Source organism: Typopeltis vanoorti, chromosome 9 (genome assembly GCF_054136105.1).
Source record: "Typopeltis vanoorti isolate ZY-2024b chromosome 9, IOZ_Tvanoo_1.0, whole genome shotgun sequence".
NCBI lineage: Eukaryota > Metazoa > Arthropoda > Arachnida > Uropygi > Thelyphonidae > Typopeltis > Typopeltis vanoorti.
In genome coordinates this window covers 112740501-112761454 of record NC_143557.1, presented here as the reverse complement: position 1 = coordinate 112761454, position 20954 = coordinate 112740501, and the positions used below count along the sequence as shown (strand labels likewise).

General features: G+C 37.9%; 1 protein-coding gene across 1 annotated transcript in view; it reads left to right on the top strand.

Annotated features, from left to right (window-relative positions):
- LOC150103429 (NACHT domain- and WD repeat-containing protein 1) overlaps positions 1-20954 on the top strand; it is a 102040-nt gene that overhangs the window by 69253 nt on the left and 11833 nt on the right. Inside the window, exons 5-6 of the mRNA XM_090398480.1 lie at positions 10150-10334; positions 19597-19721. Of these exons, the coding sequence (XP_090254606.1) occupies positions 10150-10334; positions 19597-19721 (310 nt within the window). The remainder of the gene's footprint in view (positions 1-10149; positions 10335-19596; positions 19722-20954) is intronic.

Genomic DNA, 20954 nt, shown 5'->3' with positions numbered 1-20954 from the left:
ATTCATTTTTATTGTTTGTCCTAAGTACTTGTATGAGTCAACTTGTTCTATAGGGATGTTATCAATACATAGGTGACTGTCACTTGTGTAGATGTTTTTGATCCATTTTGTTTTTTCTAGATTCATTTCTAAGCCTATCTTACTGCTGTTTGTGTATACTTTTTCACCCATTTCTTCTAGGTCTTTTGGGTTGTGGGATATCAGTACTAGATCATCGGCAAACATAAGAATTTGTAGCTTTTCACCATCTATGCTTATTCCTCCGTTTAGGTCTATTTTTTTTCAGAATGTATTCTAAAGTGCTGGTAAATAGATTTGGGGAGATCACATCACCTTGGCAAACCCCTCTCTTTATATCTATATTTATAGGTTGATCAAATAGGGTTATTTGTGTGGTCTGGTTTTTGTTAATTTCTTTTATCATGTGGATATAAGTAGGATCCACATTTATTTCCAGTAAGGCACTGATGACTGCATTGTGTTCTATAGTATCAAATGCTTTTTTAAAATCAATAAAGAGGAAACATAGAGGGATTTGGTATTCTCTGCATTTTTCTGTTAGTTGTGAAATGACCTGGATATGATCTATTGTGGAGAAGCCCTTTCTGAATCCTGCCTGCTCTCTGCTGGAGTTGTCTTCTAGAGTGTTTTGGATTCTGTTCATGATCTTATATATGTGAGAGAGTAGACAGATTGGACGATAGTTTTTTATGTCTTCCTTGTTCCCTTTTTTGAATAGAAGTATGGTTTTTGAGGTTTTCCATTCCTCTGGAATCTTTCTTTCTTTGAAGTACTATGTGAATATGGCAGCCAAGGCTTTGAAAATAAGCTTTTCCTTGACTCTTAAGGGAATGTTCTATTTCTTCTGGAAGTACATCTGGTATATTGCTTGGTTTTGGAATGATAGGTTCTGAAACTTGGCACTTAGTTGCATAGAGATCATTATAAAAATTCTGCACAATTTCTTCTATCCTTTTTCTATTAGTATGATTTTCTCCATTTTGATCCTGTAAAGCAGATGGAATTGACTGTTTAAAATTTAAGTCTTTCTCTATTTTTTTCAGGCTGGTTTTTGCCTGCACTGCTTCTCTTAATTTTTGTATCCTGAAAGCTTTGTAGTCTTCTGAAATTCTTTTCCTTAGTAATTTATAGATGATTTTGTATTCTAGAAAATTTTCTTCAGATTTCTTCAGTTCTTTTCTCTTTTTCAGTAGTTCTAGAGTTTGAGGTGAGAGTCGTTCTCTTTTTATTCAAAGTGGTAGTCTATTTATTCAAAAAGAGACCGAATGGACTATTTCTTGTACTCGTTGAATTTATTAATAAAGTCTATGTAGTCATCATTTATGTAACAGTTTTTAACAGTCCATTCGGTCTCTTCTTGAATAAATAGACTACCACTGAACTTGTGGTAGTCTATTTGTTTGGGTTGTCTTTTATGGTTTGATTGCCCTGATATGTTGTTCTTTTTTGTGGTCTATTCTTATAATGGCTCTGAGGAGTCTGTTGTCAGAATCTATGTTAAAGTATGTTTCGCCTATTGTACCAACATTTTGTACCAGTCTTTTACAGTCTGTTAAAATGTAGTCAGTTTCATTTTTTGTGTCTCCATTCGGTGATTGCCAAGTCCATCTTCTTCCTAGGCATTTGTTGAAAAAAGTGTTCATGATAAAGAGTTGTTCAGCTGCAGCAAATTCATCTAATCTCTCTCCTCTTCTATTTCTTTCTCCTAGGACATGTGGTCCTATAAACTTTTCATCTTCTTTTCCACATCCTATTTTGGCATTAAAGTCACCACCAACGAATGTGTATGTCGACTTATAATTTAATGCCTGTTCAAGATTCATGTAAAATTTTTTTATTTCTTGATTATCAGCTACAGATGTTGGAGCATAGCAGGATATTAATTTTATTATTATATTGTTCTCTATTCCAATTACGAGTACACCTATTCTTTCAGATATGATGTTACAAGAAAGGATCGACTTGGTGAGCTTAGATTTAACAATGAAACCCACTCCGCCTTGTTTGCCATTGTTTGAGGATGCTCCAAGGAGTATCTGTGAGCCATTGTACCATCTTGCTGTCAGTTCTTTCAATCTTTTTGTTTCATTCACTAGCAGGATATTCAAGTTGACATTAGTTAGTTCTTTGATTAATAAATCTATTCTGTAGTCTCTTGCCAAAGTTTGAGTATTGAGAGTACTGATTGCCATTTTCATAGATTTAAGAGGCGGCCTGTTTTCATCTGTGAGATTCTTAGCACCCCTCGCCACACTCAGTGCCTTACTGCCGCTGTAGAAAGATGAGTGTGGGCCGTGCAGGACTCGGGGCCGTTTCTGTTGTTGTAGTGGCATCTTTGCTGTGGTCGCATATACACTTCTCCTGACCAGGGTTCTGAAGTGTTTGCCAGAGCTCTGTTAGTGATGTTGGGTCCAGGTCCGATAGTGGTTAGGATTCCCAACACCCCAGGGTGCACCACGGGGAGGTAGATTCGGACTTTGCACCCCAGTTGGACTTTGCAATCCTTCTTATATTTGCTATTTGGTCTCTAGTGTTTCTTCTTCTCCTAAAGCCTGCCTGTTCTTGTGGCATTTCTCTATTCAAATATAGCTCTAGCCTTTGTTGAACAGCATAATTTTATTTGCATGTAAAATTAAAGTAATGGTTCTAGAATTCTCACAATCTATGGGATTTGATTTTTTTGAAACTGGGATGAAGAGTGATGTTTTCTAATCTCTAGGCCAGTGTATTTTCTTCCAATCCTGGTGACAAATTTCAGTCACTATATTCACTACTTCATCTCCAGCTGGGCTCAATAATTCTACTGACACTCCATCAGCCAGTAGCTTTTCCTTATGGTAGCTGTTCTATATTGCTGATATCACTTCACTTTTCATTATCATGGATTCCTCGACACATTTGCTCCTTTCAAATTCGTAAGTATTATTGTGCAATAATATTTTCAATATAATAATATAATAAAACTTTCACTACTTCTTTTTCAGATGTTTTCATCGGACATTTTCTGAATTACTTTTTCACAACTCATCTCCTAATCTAGGGATAAACTTTCTTGTAATATCATTTAGCTTTCTAAACAGATCTCTTGTTTTACCTGTAATATTGCTTTCTTCAGTTTCCTTGCCCCTTTTCTTTAGATGTTTTCCCCTATCTTTCCTAGCCTGTCTCTCTGAAAAATGCAATCAGTTGTCTAACCCTTTCTTTATTTCTCTAAAATTTCATTTTTCTTCTTTCCTCTGCTATTTGAATAGCTCCTTCTGACAACCATTTACAATCTTTCTTGTGCTTTACTTAGCCTTCTTTGCTGCTTCTATTACTGTACATTTTGTTTCTTCCCACAGTTCTAATTCTTTTCCTGTCCTCTCCAAACTTTTTGATTTCTTTCCAACTTCTACTTTAAATGTTTCATTTCTATGATTTAAATCACATCTGATACTGTTCTTTTTTCCTTCTTAGTCCTTAATTTCAATTTAACTTCAGCTATCAATAATTCATGATCCATCCCACAGTCTGCACCAAGCAGTGTTTTTGCTTGGTGCAGACTGTGCTGCTTGGATAGTACTTCTTCACCTTCTGCTGGCAACAATATAATCTATCTGATTTCTGTATTCACAATTGGGTGAAGTCTATGTGTGTGTGTGCATTCTTTTATATTGTTGAAAGCAAGTGTTTGCAATAAAGCAGCTAAAATAGGCTTTTTAGCTTGGACAAATAAAGGGGGGAAGTTGTGTTTTAATATAGGATATTGCACTTTGCAGTGTACAGATATAAGGTTGTGTATCATGCTGGTGAAACTGTTCTTTTAGGAGGTTGAACAAGATTTTAGATCTGGGTTTGATGGTCAACAACAGCCTGAAATTCAGCAGGCACACTACATGTGTTTCAAAGACTACACAGTAGCATCTATGCATATATTTATTCACATAATTTATGTTGCACCGCAGAAATTCTGGAGAGAAGGGGGAGGGGGGGTGCCCAAGATACAATCAATTAAGGCAGTATCAGGACTCTGGAATGTTGCTATAGGTAGAGGCTGAGAACTGTAAATTGCAGAGTTTAGTGAATTAGTAGATAGGGACAGAGAAGACGTGATCTGATAGAGATATATAAGTTAGTAAGAGGATTTCATCAGATTAATTATTATTATTATTATTACCATCCCAAGACCTCATGGAGTCAAAGACTCATCTGGGAGGTCCTTTTATCACACACACAGCTCATCATAGCTTGTTTTAAACACATTCAAACTCTTTGCAGACACCACATTCTCAGGCAAGGCATTCCAATCATTCACAACTCTGCACGAAAAAAAGCCTGCCTCTCACTCCCCCTACTCACATCCTCTTTATACAGTTTCCAGGGATGACCTCTGGTTCTTTCCCGATCTCCCACTATTTTCTGTAGAACCTCTCCAGCATTGATCCTATAACAACCCCTTAATAACTTGTAGGTCTCTATTATATCTCCCCTCTTCCTCCTGTCCACCACCAGACTCTGCAAGTTGCATCTTCTCATACTCGACATTCCAGAGGTCAGAAACTACCTTAGTCAGTCTCCTTTGGGCCCTTTCCAACATCTCTTCATCCTTCTGAAAACCCGGTGACCAAATCTGGGCACAATAGTCCATGTGTGGCCTAATCAAAGCCTTATACAACGCCATATTAATACAGATGGAATTACAATTATACACAAAATGAAAATTGGAGAGTGTAGAATAAGAGGCCATCAGTGGAAGTTGTGTAAAGGAATGGTGAAGAGTGAGGTGACAATCTGAAATGTTGGCTCTGTTTACTTTACTCTGTATCCTGCCCAGAATTTCTTCATTACGAACATAATAGTCCAGATGTGATGTGATTAAGGTCTTGTATGGTGAACCCATCTCCTTATATCTAATTAATCTAAGTATATCCTAATTATAACACTAATACTGTATTTCAATTTCAATTTCAATTTTTTTTTTTTTCAATGAGCTGTTTGAATGCCAGGCCTCTGTCACTATTATTCTGAAATACAAACAGAGACCAAATTTCTTTGTTATTCCTGTTATTGATGATGGCAGCAGAGAACCTGTAGTGGGGTGGTTATTGAAAAAATATCTTCTAATTTTTTCTTTGCAAGTCATATCCTGTTAAGCACATAATCCAGGTTTTATTGGATGAGACTTTTTCAGTGCTGTGCTATATTGGATGATGTTAGTTGGCATCTTGCTTACTAGTAAATTATCTGAATGCAAATTATTTAAAATGAACTGGCTGCACATTTTTTTATTTAATATAAACTATACTTAAAATTACTTTAAATATGCTAGTAGCTGTCCTCGCGGTTAGCCTAGTGGCTGTGCACTTCGCAACCATATGCCTGGGGAAGGAGTGTCCTAGGTTCAGTTCCTGTTGGAGATGTGAGGAGCATAAGGATCTTCCTCAGCCATAGCCAAGTTAGCTGGTCTTGGGCGCGAGCAGTAGGGTTTTTTCCCCAGTTTAGCTGGGGGGGTTTCATCCAGCAAGCAGGCAAACCGGCCCCGTGAACACACATGGACTATAGTCACGAATACCTCCATTAGGGATGCAACAGAGGAGTGGCATGCAGGCTGCATTATTTCGCTGTGACCTCATTAGGAGGAGGAGATCCAACACCTGTCTGAAACAGATGGAAGAGAGAGATAGATAGATGCTAGTAGCTATGACAGACAAGTGGTGCTACTGTTGTTTGAATTGCTAAATGCAAGATTTTGCATTTGGCAGAAGTGTCATTCCAGGAAGTAGATATTTTGGATCTGGAAATAATCATTGAAAGAATGAGTGATCTAAAATTCAGGGACATATTGCTGCTATAATGAGGCAATGTTGAGTAGAGATAAGGAGAAAGATGGTTGTACCACTCGATAAGACTTTGGTCAAAACACACTGGAACTATTGTGAACAAATTGGTCACCTAGTTTCTGTGGTGATGAGGCACTACTGGAGTTATAACCACCTTGTCTAGTGATAAGAAATTAAGACATATTAAGACTGTGGAATGTTTGTTATGAGGAGAGGTTGGGGAGGGATATGAATTGCAGTGGTTGGTGATATGATATGATAGAGACATTTAAATGGGTAATAGAATTTTACTCAATAAATATTATTATTATTATTATTATTTCGGGCAACTCCAAGGAGTCGACAGACTCATCGAGGGAGGCCCTAACATCATGTCAAGAACAACTATTCGACATTCACACAGTATATATCATACCTCGCCTTGAACTCATTCACGGTCATAGCACTCACAACAGACTCTGGCAGCTTATTCCACTCATTCACCATTCTCCAAGTAAAAACCTAGCTCTAACACCCCTGCTAACCACATTCTTGTCCAGCTTCCATGGCCCCTAGTCCTCCCACCACCAGTCCTATTTTCAAAAATATCTTCTGGATTAATCTTATAGAAACCCTTCAGTAATTTGAATGTCTCAATCATATCACCCCTTTTCTGCCTATCAACCAATTTTTGCAACCCACAAATCTTCAACCTGTTCTCATAAGGTTCATTCCACAGACCTATCATCTTGGTCACTCGTCTCTGGATCCTCTCCACCTCCTCCCCATCAAGAAGAAACCCTGGCACCCATATCTGGGTGCAGTAGTCTAGATGGGGTCTTATCAAGGCTAGATATAGATGAACAATAACTTGTTTATCTCTGCTTGTTAAAGTATTTTTCAGCAACCAAGTGATTTGTTGAGCTGATTTAGCCACTTTTGCAATGTGCTCCCTAAACTTCAACTCCCTATCCATCAACACTCCCAAATCCCTGGCCTCATCAATCTCCTGGAGTACGGTTCCACCAATGTGATATATTGCTGCTAATCTTTTCACTCCAAAATGCATAACCTTACACTTTGCCATATTAAATTGACATCCATTTTCCCTAGCCCAGTCCTCCAAACTGTCCAAATCATCCTGCAAAATTTTGACATCCTGTGCACTCACAATTGCTCTACCCAACTTTGCATCATCAGCAAACAAGTGAACACTTCCTCTCAGATCCTTTCCTGTATCGTTAATGAACAAATTGAAAAGTAGTGGTCCAAGAACAGAACCCTGCGGCACACCACTAGTCACAAGCTGTCTTTTGGACTCCACTCCTGAATAAACCATCCTCTGGTATCTCTCCATCAACCACTCTCTGGTATCGCTCCATCAATCACTCTCCTATCCATCTCACCAACCCTTTATTCATCCCCATCTGCTCCAGTTTACTGATTAGAGTTTCATGTGGTATCCTGTCAAAGGCCTTGGCAAGGTCCAGTAAAATCACTGTAAACCCATTACGCTTATCCAGTTCAGCCGTCACTGTGTTATAAAACGTGAAAAAGTTACTGAGGCATGATCTACCCTTCACAAAACTATGTTGTCCCCCATACAGTATCCCATTTTCATCTATCCAATCCTGTATTCTTCTCTTGACTAATTTCTCCAAGACCTTGACAATGAGTCCTGATATGCTAATCGGTCGGTAATTTACAACAGCAGTCTTGAAATCTCCTTTATGCAGTGGAACTATTTCAATTTTCCTCTCTTTCCATCCCCTCAGGACTAACCCAGACCTGAGACTCAAATTAAACAAAATGGTCAAGAGTACTGACAATTCTTTAGCTGCTTCACATATGACACGAGGTGGTATACCATCCAATCCCACAGATGTATTGACATTGAGGTTTTGCAATAGACTACTCACCTCCACTTCATTCACCACAATTCTCGTATAATCTATTGGTTCATTCATTTCTGCAATGTCACCATCTGGAAGATATATTCTTGCAAAGTATAGAAAATATAGAAATATAGAAGTTTGAGAAACACTGCTGTAAAAGATGGTATTCCATAATGAAGAAAGTAGTAATGAGTTTCTTGACTTCACAATAACTGTACTTTTCTTTACTTTAATTTCTCTACTTCACACTAGACAGCCAGTGTGAAGTAGAAACTAACCAGATGAAATATGCTGTTGGATGCAGAGACTTCAGAGATGAATGATTATGAAATATATCAGCTAATTATATCAGTGGATAATTGGCAAGTAATCATCATGGGATTATTATTATTATTATTCAGGCCTCCATGGAGTCAAAAGACTGATCGTGGGAGGTCCTTCCTAAGAACATAAAGTCTATCAAGACTCATCGAGGGGAGGTCCCCCCTAAGAAACACAAAGTCTATCATACCACACCTTAAACTCATTGACCATTCTCGCTCTCACCACTCCATCAGGCAATGCATTCCACGGTTCAACCACCCTCCATGCAAAGAAACCACTCCTCGACCTCTTTCTCATAGTTTCCTTTCGTAACTTCCAGGGATGGCATCTTGTCCTCACTCCTTCCTGCTGTTCAACCAAGCGAAAGAACTCCCCAGTGTCAACCCTGTAACCACCTCTCAACAGTTTAAAAGTCTCTATCATATCACCTCTCCTTCTTCTATCCGCCAAACTCTGCAGTCCACATTCCCTCAGCCGATCCTCATAACCAAAAATTGTACAGTCCTGAAACCATCTTTGTCATCTGTCTTTGTACTCTTTCCACAGTTAATTTATCCTCTTCAAATCCTGGGAACCAAATCTGAGAACAATAGTCTAAGTGTGGTCTGATCAGAGACTCATACAGCGGAATGATAACCCTTTTATCTATGCAGGTCGGTGTCCTTCTCATAATTGCAGCAATCCTCTGTGTTACCTTCACCACCTTTGCAATATGTCCCCTAAATTTTAGGTTTCTATCAATCATCAACCACAGATCTCTTGTCTCCCCTACTTCCTCCAGTATAACTCCTCCCATAGAGTATGCAGCATCCCATCGATGTTTCCCAAACCTCAATACCTTACATTTTGCTGCATTAAACTGATACTCACATTCATTTGCCAAGCTATCTAGCTTGTTCAAATCCTCTTGCAGGGCTACCACATCTGCACTATTACTAATAATCCTAATAATACTAAAACTAATAATAGAGTATGCAGCATCCCATCGATGTTTCCCAAACCTCAATACCTTACATTTTGCTGCATTAAACTGATACTCCCATTCATTTGCCAAGCTATCTAGCTTATTCAAATCCTCTTGCAGAGCTACCACATCTGCACTATTACTAATAATCCTTCCCAGCTTTGCATCATCCGCAAACAACTGAATATCCCCTTGCAATCCACTGGCAATGTCATTGATATAAAGGTTAAACAATATAGGTCCTAGTACTGAGCCCTGTGGGACCCCACTTGTAACCCTCTGCCTCCTTGAAACTGCTTCACCATACACAACTCTCTGATACCTATCAGGAAACCAATCTGACATCCAGACCCATTTGCTGCCACTTGAATATCAGCTTATCATGTGGCACCCTGTCAAATGCCTTTGCTAAGTCTAAGAAAATTGCAGTATATGCCTTTCCCTCATCTAATGTTCTTGTAACTTTATTATAAAAGGCTAGCATATTGCTAAAATAAGAGCGCCCTTTCACAAATCCATGGTGACTCTCACAGATAACATTACTCTCATCTGCCCAATGCTGTATACGGTCCCTCACTACTTTCTCCAAGATCTTAACCACTACTGATGACACACAAACTGGCCTATAATTAGACACCTCCAGTCTGTTACCACCCTTATGCAATGGTACTATCTTACCTTCCTTCCATTCCCTGGGCACCTTTCCCGTAGCCAGACTTTCATTGAAAAGCCAGGTTAAAGGCACTGTCAGTTCCCTAGCACATTCTCTCAAAACTCGTGGTGAAATACTGAAAGCATAAATTTTCATAGCAAAGGAGGAGAAGCAAGAATGGGAAATCAGAGAGTAGCTTACTACCAATATACAAATATAGAAAAATTACAAAATATAGAAGCGATTATTCATCGTAAAGAGGGAGAGAGAGAAATAGAACAAAACACCATTTCTGCAGATTATATAAGCATGTGATGAGTAATGAAGCATGGAGTAAATTTTTTGCATGGAGAGTTATTGCTAGAAGGTGTTGTGAATGAGTCAGTATGATAAGTATGTTACTGATTAATGTGTGCTAACTTGATGAAGGTCTGTTAATAATAAAATTTTGAAATATTCAATTTTTCACTTATTTTTTTATTCTCCATTATCCAGGAACTTCATGACACTTCTCCCAATTTTATCATTGTATATGATCTCCAAAGTGGTACATTATTCAAGAAGTGGAAACCAGAAAGCAACAGTTGCAGTATTGCTATCTCCTCCCAAGGAGGATGTGTTATTAATGGTCTTGAAAATGCATGGGTACTGGTCTGGGATCTGTCAACTGGAGCACGCAGGTAGGTGTTATTTATTTTTATTATTAAGAGCTGCATTGTAAGAATCCAGTCCTTTAGTGCATTATGACTTCTGTTACTTATCAGTTGCTTTTATTAAACACAGTCACACATAACTGAATTATTTAAAAATATATCAAAATACATGGAAAGGATAGGCATACAGGCAGAAATGAGAGAAAGGGAGGGGTTAATGATAATAGAGGAATTCAGAATTTAGGTGGGGGGAATACCCAACTCAGTAGTAGTGAGTTGGGTTCTACTTCCAAGGGGAGATTCTGATGAAATAATCCTGACCTAAAGGGAAACGCTGAATTTTTTTTTATCTTAGTTTGAAAAGTTTAAGGTATAGTTTAGAATAAGATCTATATTAAAAATCCTATTAATTAAAATAACTTTGTTTATATAATTCATATAATTTTAATATAAGAATATGCATAATATTTTGTCACATGCTGTATATCTCAAACTCTGGTAGTAAAATGTAACTTATTAGTAAAAGTTGGGGTATGAGACCTAGGAGGCTGCTGAGTTATATGCTTTGTCCAAGTGGGCCTTGGCCCACTAAAGTTTGAGAAACACTGCTGTAAAAGATGGTATTCCATAATGAAGAAAGTAGTAATGATTTTCTTGACTTCACAATAGCTGTACTTTCCTTTACTTTAATTTCTCTACTTCACACTAGACAGCTAGTATGAAGTAGAAACTAACCAGATGAAATATGCTGATGGATGCAGAGACTTCAGAGATGAATGATTATGAAATATATCAGCAAATTATATCAGTGGATAATTGGCAAGTAATCATTATGGGATATTTTAATTATGAAAGCATAAATTTTCATAGCAAAGGAGGAGAAGCAAGAATGGGAAATCAGAGAGTAGCTTACTACCAGCTTCCTTAGAGGACAGAGGGTATTTGATCTAGTTGTAATGTCAGGGGATATTACCAGAGTCCAATAGCTAGTTGATTAGGAGTTTATTGGCACAGAGACAGTAAAGGTCATAGTATGCCAAACCAAAGGTTGCATCAGTATTCAAGATAATAATAAACAGTGATAAAGATATAAATTAGTTAATATTATGTTATGTACATAAAATATATTTTAAAAAAAATTAAGTTAATAAAATCAGTATCTACATATAAATAAATTTATAATCAAATATTTAAAATCTTAATTAAAGGCTTTATCTGGAGTGTGGCCTTCTATGGATCAGAGATATTGACTCTTCATAAAAGAGACAAATCAGTACTTCTAGCATTTGAGATCTGGTGTGGTGCTGAATGCTAAAGATCTCATGGGCAGAAAGAGCTACAATATGAAGAGGTATTAAGAAAGGCAGAAGTTAAAAGAGAAATATTACATATGTTAGAAAAAAGAAGAAACAATATGATAGGACTACTAAGACACTCAGATTGGACTATAAATTTGAATGAAGAAATGATGGAGAGAAGACCTGGTAATTGACAATGAAGAACCCATACAGTAGAGTTACATGTAACTCTGCTGTATGGGTTCTCCTTCAATATAATAATTACTGCAATTAAGTGAGATCTGATTTCATTTGATTTCACTTATTACATGAGTGACATCAGAAATGAATAAAGTTACCAAACTGTCAAACTAACAGCACAAAATACAAGACCACTATCAACAGTCCATAGGACCCACCTACCAATAAGTTGAGGAGAGAAGAAAGAATATCAAATACATTTGGATAAAATTAATTCCTTTTAAAAAGTTAATACAATTTGGTGCATAACTTTGTGCAGTTTAGTCGAGTCTGATAAGACTTGCCCAAGTGTGTATGGCTCAACCAGATTAGTGAAAAACTCATTCCTTTCTCAAGTGAAGTGCTGACACTCCATGAGAACATGATAAATGGTGAGATGCATGTTGCATTGTTCACACATGGTTGTTTATTTATTTTTATTTAGCATATGATGATACAATGGCTGTGAAGCTCTTTATACAGGGAAGTATGGCACCATCTCAACACCCCCCATTTTATCTGGGCTCAGGATCGACAATCAGTCCTATGGCTGGGTCTTAAGTATTCCTGACTGTAATCCAGGTGTGTTCACAGGGCAGGCTTGCCTTTTCTGGGGGACGAAAAACCTGAGTTTCCAAGTGGGAAAAAACTCCTACCTCCATATGAGACTGGCTAACTCACCTTTCATTGAAAGAGACCAGATAAATAATAATAAATTTAGTTTAATCCTTTATCCAAGTGTAAGTAAACAAAGTTTGCACCTGAAGTATCATCAGGACTGAGGCAACTTGTAGTAAAGGCAGACCAAGCTCTCATCTCTCCTTGTCTTAGTATCTCCCATAATGCAAACCACATCTCCTTGCAGACATGTATAATGCTATGCATTAAGGGAAGGGCCACTATCCAGACTAATTTCGTCCTCTATTGAATGTTCAAGTACAGGTCAAACTCCAAAAACTCAATGTTGTTCCCTCTCGGTAACAGGCTCACCCCTGCAACTCAGAAGAACTCTCAGAAACGGTTGGCTCTATGCTGTGGCAGGCTCACCCCCCAACTGAGCAGTGCCGCTCATTTGCTCATATCTCATCCGAGGGATAACAGCAACAGCCATGCCTCAGTTAACTTCACGGGCTACAGCACTGCCATTCATTACCCCCCCACCCACACACCCAGGACCTGGGTGACAGCAACAGCCGAGCCTCAGTTAAAACTTCATGGGCTACAGTATTGCCATTCATCACCCAAGCTTCCAATGGGTTTCAACCTTTATTGAGGTCTCGTCAGTAGGAGCCAGACCCAGAAGTGGTGATACTAAGGCAGAAGTGGAGAAGTGATATTTACCTATACAAGTTGCCAAAAGGTGTACCACCTTGTTATTAAATTACTCTGGATTTGGAGAAAGATGTTGGAAGTTTTTTTCCAATTGGTTAGACTATAATAAATTTAGTTTAATCCTTTATCCAAGTGTAAGCAAACAAGCTTGGTCCACCTTTACCATGAGTTGCCTCAGTCCTGATGATACTTCAGGCAAAAACTTTGTTTGCATACACTTGGATAAAGGATTAAACTAATTTTATTATAGTCTAACCAAGTGAAAAAAAACTTCCAACATCTTTCTCTAAATCCAGGTAATATAATAATAAGGTGATACACCTTTTGGCAACTCGTATAGGTAAATATGACTTCTCCATTGCTTCTGCCTTAGTATCACAACTTCTGGGTCCGGCTCGCACTGACGAGACCTCAATAAAGGATGAAACTGGTCTGGGTAGTGACCCGTCCCTTAATGCATAGCATTATACGTGTCCGCAAGGAGATGTGCTTTGCATTATGGGAGATACTAAGACAAGGAGAGATAAGAGCTTGGTCCACATTTACCACGAGTTGCCTCAGTCCTGATGATACTTCAGGTGCAAACTTTTTTTTGCTTACACTTGGATAAAGGATTAAACTAAATTTATTATAGTCTAACCAAGTGACCAGATAAAGTTCCTCACATCACAGACAGGAATTGAACCCAGGTCTTTCCAACCAAAGGGCTTCATCTATACCAGTTCTTCCCAAACTTCTAGATAAAAAAATTAAAATATCTCGCGACCCCCTCAAAAAAAATAGATATATTGTTATTGTACATTTGCAGTACAAGCACATGAAACATAAACCGATTGGTAATAAAGAAAGAATTAAAAACATAAAAGGTTTAATAACAATTTAATGTGATGAACGTGTTTCAATACTGCTACACAAAAAGTCAATATCAGGTGAAATATTTGAAACTGCAATTCTTAGATTTCTGCTTTGAAATGAAAATTATATGAATAAGCATATACTGTATTTACTAATATTCATTAAGCGCCGAAATACGCAGGAAGCAAAATTTGTGAACCCACACTATTGTGTGATTTTTTTCCATTAAAATATAAAAAATAACAAAAAAGAAATAATAAATAATAAAAATTAAATATGTTTCTTTTAAGATAAAAAAAAACTCTACTTAGTCATAAAACATTTAACAAAACCCCATTCAACAAAACCTACTAGCGCTTCCCAAACTGTGGGCCATGGCCCACAGTTTGGGAAGAGCTCGTCTATACTGACTGAACTACGGAGGCTCAGCCGGCATAGTCAGTCACTACATGGAACCTGGCGGGAACAACTTCCTCTCCTCTGTGTTGACTATACTGCTTAATTTCAATACTTAATTTTGAAGCTCAATCTTGTGCAATTTATTTGTCAGTGCTTCCTGCTATGATGATTGCCATAAGTTAATTAACTTTGAGCCTATAAAATGTCTATGGTATCTATATGAAACTGACATACCTGGGAAATGTATGAGCTGATCTAGCATCTGCACTGTCATTTCCCTTAATTCTAATGTGTCTGAGAATCCAGCACAGGTGAATATCAAAATTAAGGACTTTTGATTTGTGCAAAACAGCAGTAGAACCTTGCAAAGCACTGGATGTGGATTGTACAGGAGAAGAGATTGCCTGTAAAGAACTCAGCGAATCTGTATGAATCGTACATTTTTGGTAGTAATTTCTTTTAGATGCACAAGTGCAAACAGAATTACATGTAACTCTAACTCTGCTGTATAATTACTGCAATTAAGTGGGATATGATAATGCCAGTAAATACAGCAGCACAACCAACAGAGGTCTCAGATTCTGAATCATCAGTATAATTCACTAGTACAAAATATATAGTTAGTTAGGGGGTGCAAAGCAAGATGCAGATAGTATGCTTCAGAAAATTAGCCCAAGAAATACAGAGCAAGTGGTAATTATGGGAACTTCAATTGCGGGGGATATGGATTGGGAGAAGTAAAGCACACACAGAAGGAAATGGAATTTATATAGCTACTGAGGAAAATAATCACCTAAAATGACACCATAATGGAAGGGGACTCACATTTGAGTATGTTGTACCTAGGATTTGTCTTATGATCCATCAGAGGATTTGTCCATAACAAAGGTAGCCACTTTCCCTCTTATTGGGAGAATGATCATGGAGTGCTGATCATGGAATTTTCAGTTAAGAAGTGGGATGTGTAGAATTACAGTACTGGTGAGTATGGCATACTTAAGAAGTGGCTTGGAGGAGTGCCATGGCATGACAAACGGCAAGAAAAAGATATCAACAGTGTATGGGAAATGGTTGAGAGAAACAGTATCAGACTGTGCATACCCAAAGTCACGAGGATAAACCAGGTGGAAGGAATATGGATGAGCAGCATCATTAAGCTGCAAAAAAATGAAAATATTCTGGAGAACATATAATAAGAAATGTGACCAACATGCTCATGTGTAATACAAAGCATAAACAACAGTATTTTTATCGAAGATAGTAAGATAAAAATGGAAGACTAGCTTACAAAAGGAAATTAGCTAGGAAGACCATGGGAAATCCCGAAATGCTGTTTTGCTTGTGCCAAGTAGAAGGAACATTGACCATGGAAGAATAATTTTAATGGATGTAAATGTTAAGGAGGTGACAATAGTAGTAGGAAAAAAAAGTTGAATTACTGAATGACTTTGCAAGTATGTATCATCCAGGTGGAAGATATATTACAATGACTGATGCGTGAATAAGGGTAAATGAATTGGAGATGCTTAAGATATTGCAAAATCTTGATGCAAATATGGCCGTAGGATGGCAGTATATACCTGAATAAGCTATTCAGTTTAAGTGTCCACACTGACAGGGTGTCAAGGAAGTGGAAAGAGGGCAAGATTGTTTTGTCTCAATCTCAGAACTAATGGTTAATGTTCTAGAAAAGTAAGCCCAGTATTCAGAAATGGGTAGATAAGAATATGTTATACTGTGAGGGTCAGCACATCTATGTAAAGGCATGATCTTCTCTTAGTAATTTTCTTACTTTCTACAATAAAGCGACGACTGAGTTGAATCAAGTTGGATAAGAGAAATGCATACACCATGATAGAATATGAATACTCTCTCGGTGAAAGAGGGGAAAGAGCCTCTCTTCACAAAACCATACAGCCATCCATTACTTTCTGAAGGGAAGGCTTGTCTTAGTAATTTTTATCATTTTAATGTAAATCTCATCCACAAAAGGCTGTAAACCTATCACACATTAGTACCAGGAGTGGGTAAAGAGTTATATAATCCAGAACGTTTGTTTTAGAAACTTAATCATGGAGCTGCTTTCGAGTCACTTCAGCTAATGAAATTCATCTACCACTTAAAATTTACTCACATTCTACAATAAAGTGATATTTGAGTTGAATAAAGGGAATGATTATGCTATAATATTGTTAGATTTTACAAAGGTTTTTGATAGGCTACCTCACAGAAATCTGTTAAGTAAACTGGAGCAAATTATTATTATTATTCAGGCCTCCATGGAGTCAAAAGACTCATCGTGGGAGGTCCTTTCTAAGAAACACAAGTCTATCAAGACTCATCAAGGGAGGTCCCTCCTAGGAAACACAAAGTCTATCACACCACTCTTAAACGCATTGACCGTTCTCGCTCTTATCACTCTATCAAGCAATGCATTCCATGGTTCAATGACCCTCCATGCAAAGAAACCACTCCTCACCCTCTTTCTCACAGTTTCCTTTCGTAACTTCCAGGGATGGCCCTTTGTCATGAGTGACATGTTCAATCAAGTGAAAGAACTCCCCAGTGTCAACCCTATAACCACCTCTCAACAGTTTAAAAGTCTCAATCATATCACCTTTCCTTCTTCTATCCACCAAACTCTGCAGTCCACACTCCCTCAGCCCATAATCATAACTAACATTGTACAATCCTGACACCATTTTTGCTATCCACCTTTATACCCTTTCCACAGTTAATTTATCCCCTTCAAATCCTGGGGACCAAATCTGAGAATAATAGTCTAAGTGTGGTCTGATCAGAGTCTTACACAATGGAATGATAACCCTTTTATCTCTGCAGGTCAGTGTCCTTCTCATTATTGCAGCAATCCTCTGTGTTACCTTCACCACCTTTGCAATATGTTTCCTAAATTTCACATTTCTATCAATCATGAATCCCAGATCTCTTGTCTCCCCTACTTTCTCCAGTATAGCTCCTCCCATAGAGTATGCAGCGTCCCGTCAATGTGTCCCAAACCTCAAGACCTTACATTTTGCTGCATTAAACTGACACCCCCTCTCCCATTCATTTGCCCATCTATCTAGCTTATTCAAATCCTCTTGCAGGGCTGCCGCATCTGTACTATTACTAATAATCTTTCTCAGCTTCTCATCATCTGCAAACAACTGAATATCCCCTTGCAATCCATGGACAATGTCATCGATATAAAGGTTAAACAGTATAGGTCTCAGTACTCAGGGGCATGCCCAGGGTATTGCCACCTGGGTGCAAACTTTTACCACCCCTAATACTACATTGTATAATCCAAATTAGATATTAGCTACATAAAATGCCGCTTTATCAATGTTGCCGCTGGGTGCGGTGCACCCTCGGGTTGGCGTGACCTTGCCAGTACTGAGCCCTGTGGAACCCCACTTGTAACCTTCTGCCTCTTTGATATTGCTCCACCATACACGACTCTCTGATACCTATCAGACAGCCAATCCTGAATCCAGACCCATGTGCTGCAACTTGAATATCAGCTTATCATGTGGCATCCTGTCAGACTCTGTCAAATGGGAAATATATGATTCTGGTAGTATGGATAAGAGGACAGATAGTGAACAAATATAAAAAAATAGTACATATGTTGGGGTAGATCCAAGGAAAAGGCAAGTGACCAGTCTGCCACATACTCTGTACTTTGACCTCTGCTGTTTAATTGTTTACCTTATACATTAATGATGGCAGGAATGATTTTAATGAGAAGTATCCAGTTGTTAGGCAATGTAGAAATCCTGAAGAATGATTCGAATAGACTGACAGTTTGACAGTTCTACATGCTTTATACAACTCGGCAGATGTCTTGATGGAGCTGTGAGCCCGCCGTCTTCAGTGGCTGGGGCACCTGTACCGTATGGGCCCCGAAAGGACTGTGAGACAAGCGTGGGAGGCCGCCAGGGAGACCGAGAAAGAGATGGGCTGATCAGGAGAAGGAAGACCTGCAGGCTGTCGGGCTGGAGACCAGAACGCGGACAGTCGCAGAGGACCGTACCCAGTGGCGACATGTGGTGCTCGAGGCCAAAAGTCCCCCCAGGCTGATAATGTAATGTGCCTGACTAATGTAATGTAATGACAGTTTGAAGAAAATATAATGGTTGCAAATTCAATGTGGCAAAATGTGAGGTTATGACTTTGTACTGCAAAGATTATTAGCTGTATTATTAAACTGATGAGGCCAGGGATTTGGGGATGAAGCTCAAGGGACTTATTACAAAAGTGAACAGTACACAAAGGATCACTTGAATGTTGAAAAACACAGACCCATAGATATAAGGAAATTATTATTCCTGTATATGGTTTCTCTTTTTATTGATCTCTCTTTTCTCCCCTTTTAATAGAAGGCTCAGTGGCCGGTCATGGCCAAGTAACTTGTCTCTTAGAAATCTGATGATGCATTGTTGTAGCTGGTTTACCTGTTTTGCAGGATGAAAATCCCAAGTTTCCAGGAGAAAAAAAATCCTTCCACCTCTATATGAGACCAGCTAACTCACCTTCAGCTGTGAAAAAGCCTGGTAAAGGTTCTTCACATCCTAGATGGGATTCCAAACTCAGGTTTTTCAGGCATCATCAATACTGACTGAGGTATGGAGGCTCTCTTATATTGATATAGAAAGATAATATCTACAGTGATCAAACGCGATAGACTTATGGAATGCTGCCTGTAAGGAACTTGTGGCCTTAAAAAAATTTGGTAGCAGAAAAAAAAAAGCAGGGATAAAAGAGAAGCATATAAGTTATTATAGAATAGATGGAAGAAGTAATTTTTCAGTTCATGACAGAACTAGAGATCACCCCAAAAACTGAGTAAGAGTGTGTTTAGATCATATTTAATGTGTATAAAATAAATTAATTTATACATAAATATTCATCTATTTAAGTATTTATTGGTATTTTAATTTTGGACAGGCACCCACATATAAATCTAAATTGTATACTATCATGAGCTTTAGAAACCATAGAATCTCTTTGTGTGATTTTATAATCCACCTAGTTTTTGTTCATTTGCATATTTTAAACCTGCTACAATCTAAAAAATTCAAACCTAACACTTATAGAATACACAGAATAGAAATGTCTTATTCTGTTGCATTTAATTCAGTTCAATAGAAAAATCAGTTTAGTATTATAATGATTTATTACAGGTTTACTTTACAAGGCCATACAGCTCCAGTAGATCAGATTCGAATGAATGAGGCAGGTACACGATGTCTCACCTATGACTCAATGGGCAGGGATCGCAGTCTAAGAGTGTGGGATGTTACTAAGGGTAAGTTTATTAAATATTTTGGTAATTATTAATTGCAAAAAAACTTGTCATTTAAGCAGGATTTAAGAAGGATGTTGTGCTGTCTATTTTGTTAAAACCTCTTGTGCATTTACCATAAGTATTCAATCTATAATATTGTATTGTAGTAGCTATTGAAAGAAAAGAAACTACATACTCTCCTAAAGGTCATAACATTTCATGTGTTGGAACAAAGCAGTCATTCAAATGTCATTTAATGAATTCAAATTCATTAAATGACAAAACTCAGAAACCATTTCATATAAAACCCAAGTATTGGGGGGAGGGGGGGGATGAACATATGTTCTGTGTTCCATATTTATGATTAAAGATGCTGGAATAGTTTATTCATGATGGGGTTATATAGGTAGCAACAGATCCTGTTGTATATTATTCCTGTGTTACTGAAATCAAGAAATTGAATGCCTTATTTTTCCAAAATATTTTTTTTGTCCAAAAAGGAGAGAAACTATTTTAGATCAGACAGATTTTGTTATTTTGACAGTAACAATGCAGAGAAAGTGAGTTTTTTTGTTGTTATTCTCATAATCCTACTTAGTTTAAGTAGGATTATGAGAATTGAAATGCCCTGTTATTTCTCTAATGTTAATGGAGAGGAAGAGTGTATGATTGGGTCCAAATCTTAAGTATATTGCATAATAATAATAATTATTATTATTACTTGACACCTCCAGGGAGTCCAAGGACTCATCGAGGGAGGGCACCTACTCTACAACTCTGACTCCACCACTCAATCCACCCATTACATGAACTGCAACTACACTAACGCCACCTACTGCCCACCACCACTAATATTTCCACAGACAACCACAAACATCCATGCCCATGGTGGGATTCAAAACCCACAACCTTTTGGCTGGAGAGCAGATATGCTAACCACTCGGCCAGCCTGTCTGGTTAATGTCCAGTCTGACTTAATGCCCAACCTCTCCTTTTTGGATACTGAATTATTATTATTATTGTATGGGCACCAAAATGGATTCTGAAGACTCATCATGGGAGACCCAAATTATCCACTCAATCTATCATACCTCTCCATGAACCCATTAACAGGTAAAGCTCTCACAACTGACTCTGGCAACCCATTCCACTCATTTACAACTATCCAACCAAAAAATCTAGTCCTCACACCCCTAATACCCACACCTTTATTCAACTTCCAGAGATAACCCCTCGTTCTGGTCCCCTAAAACC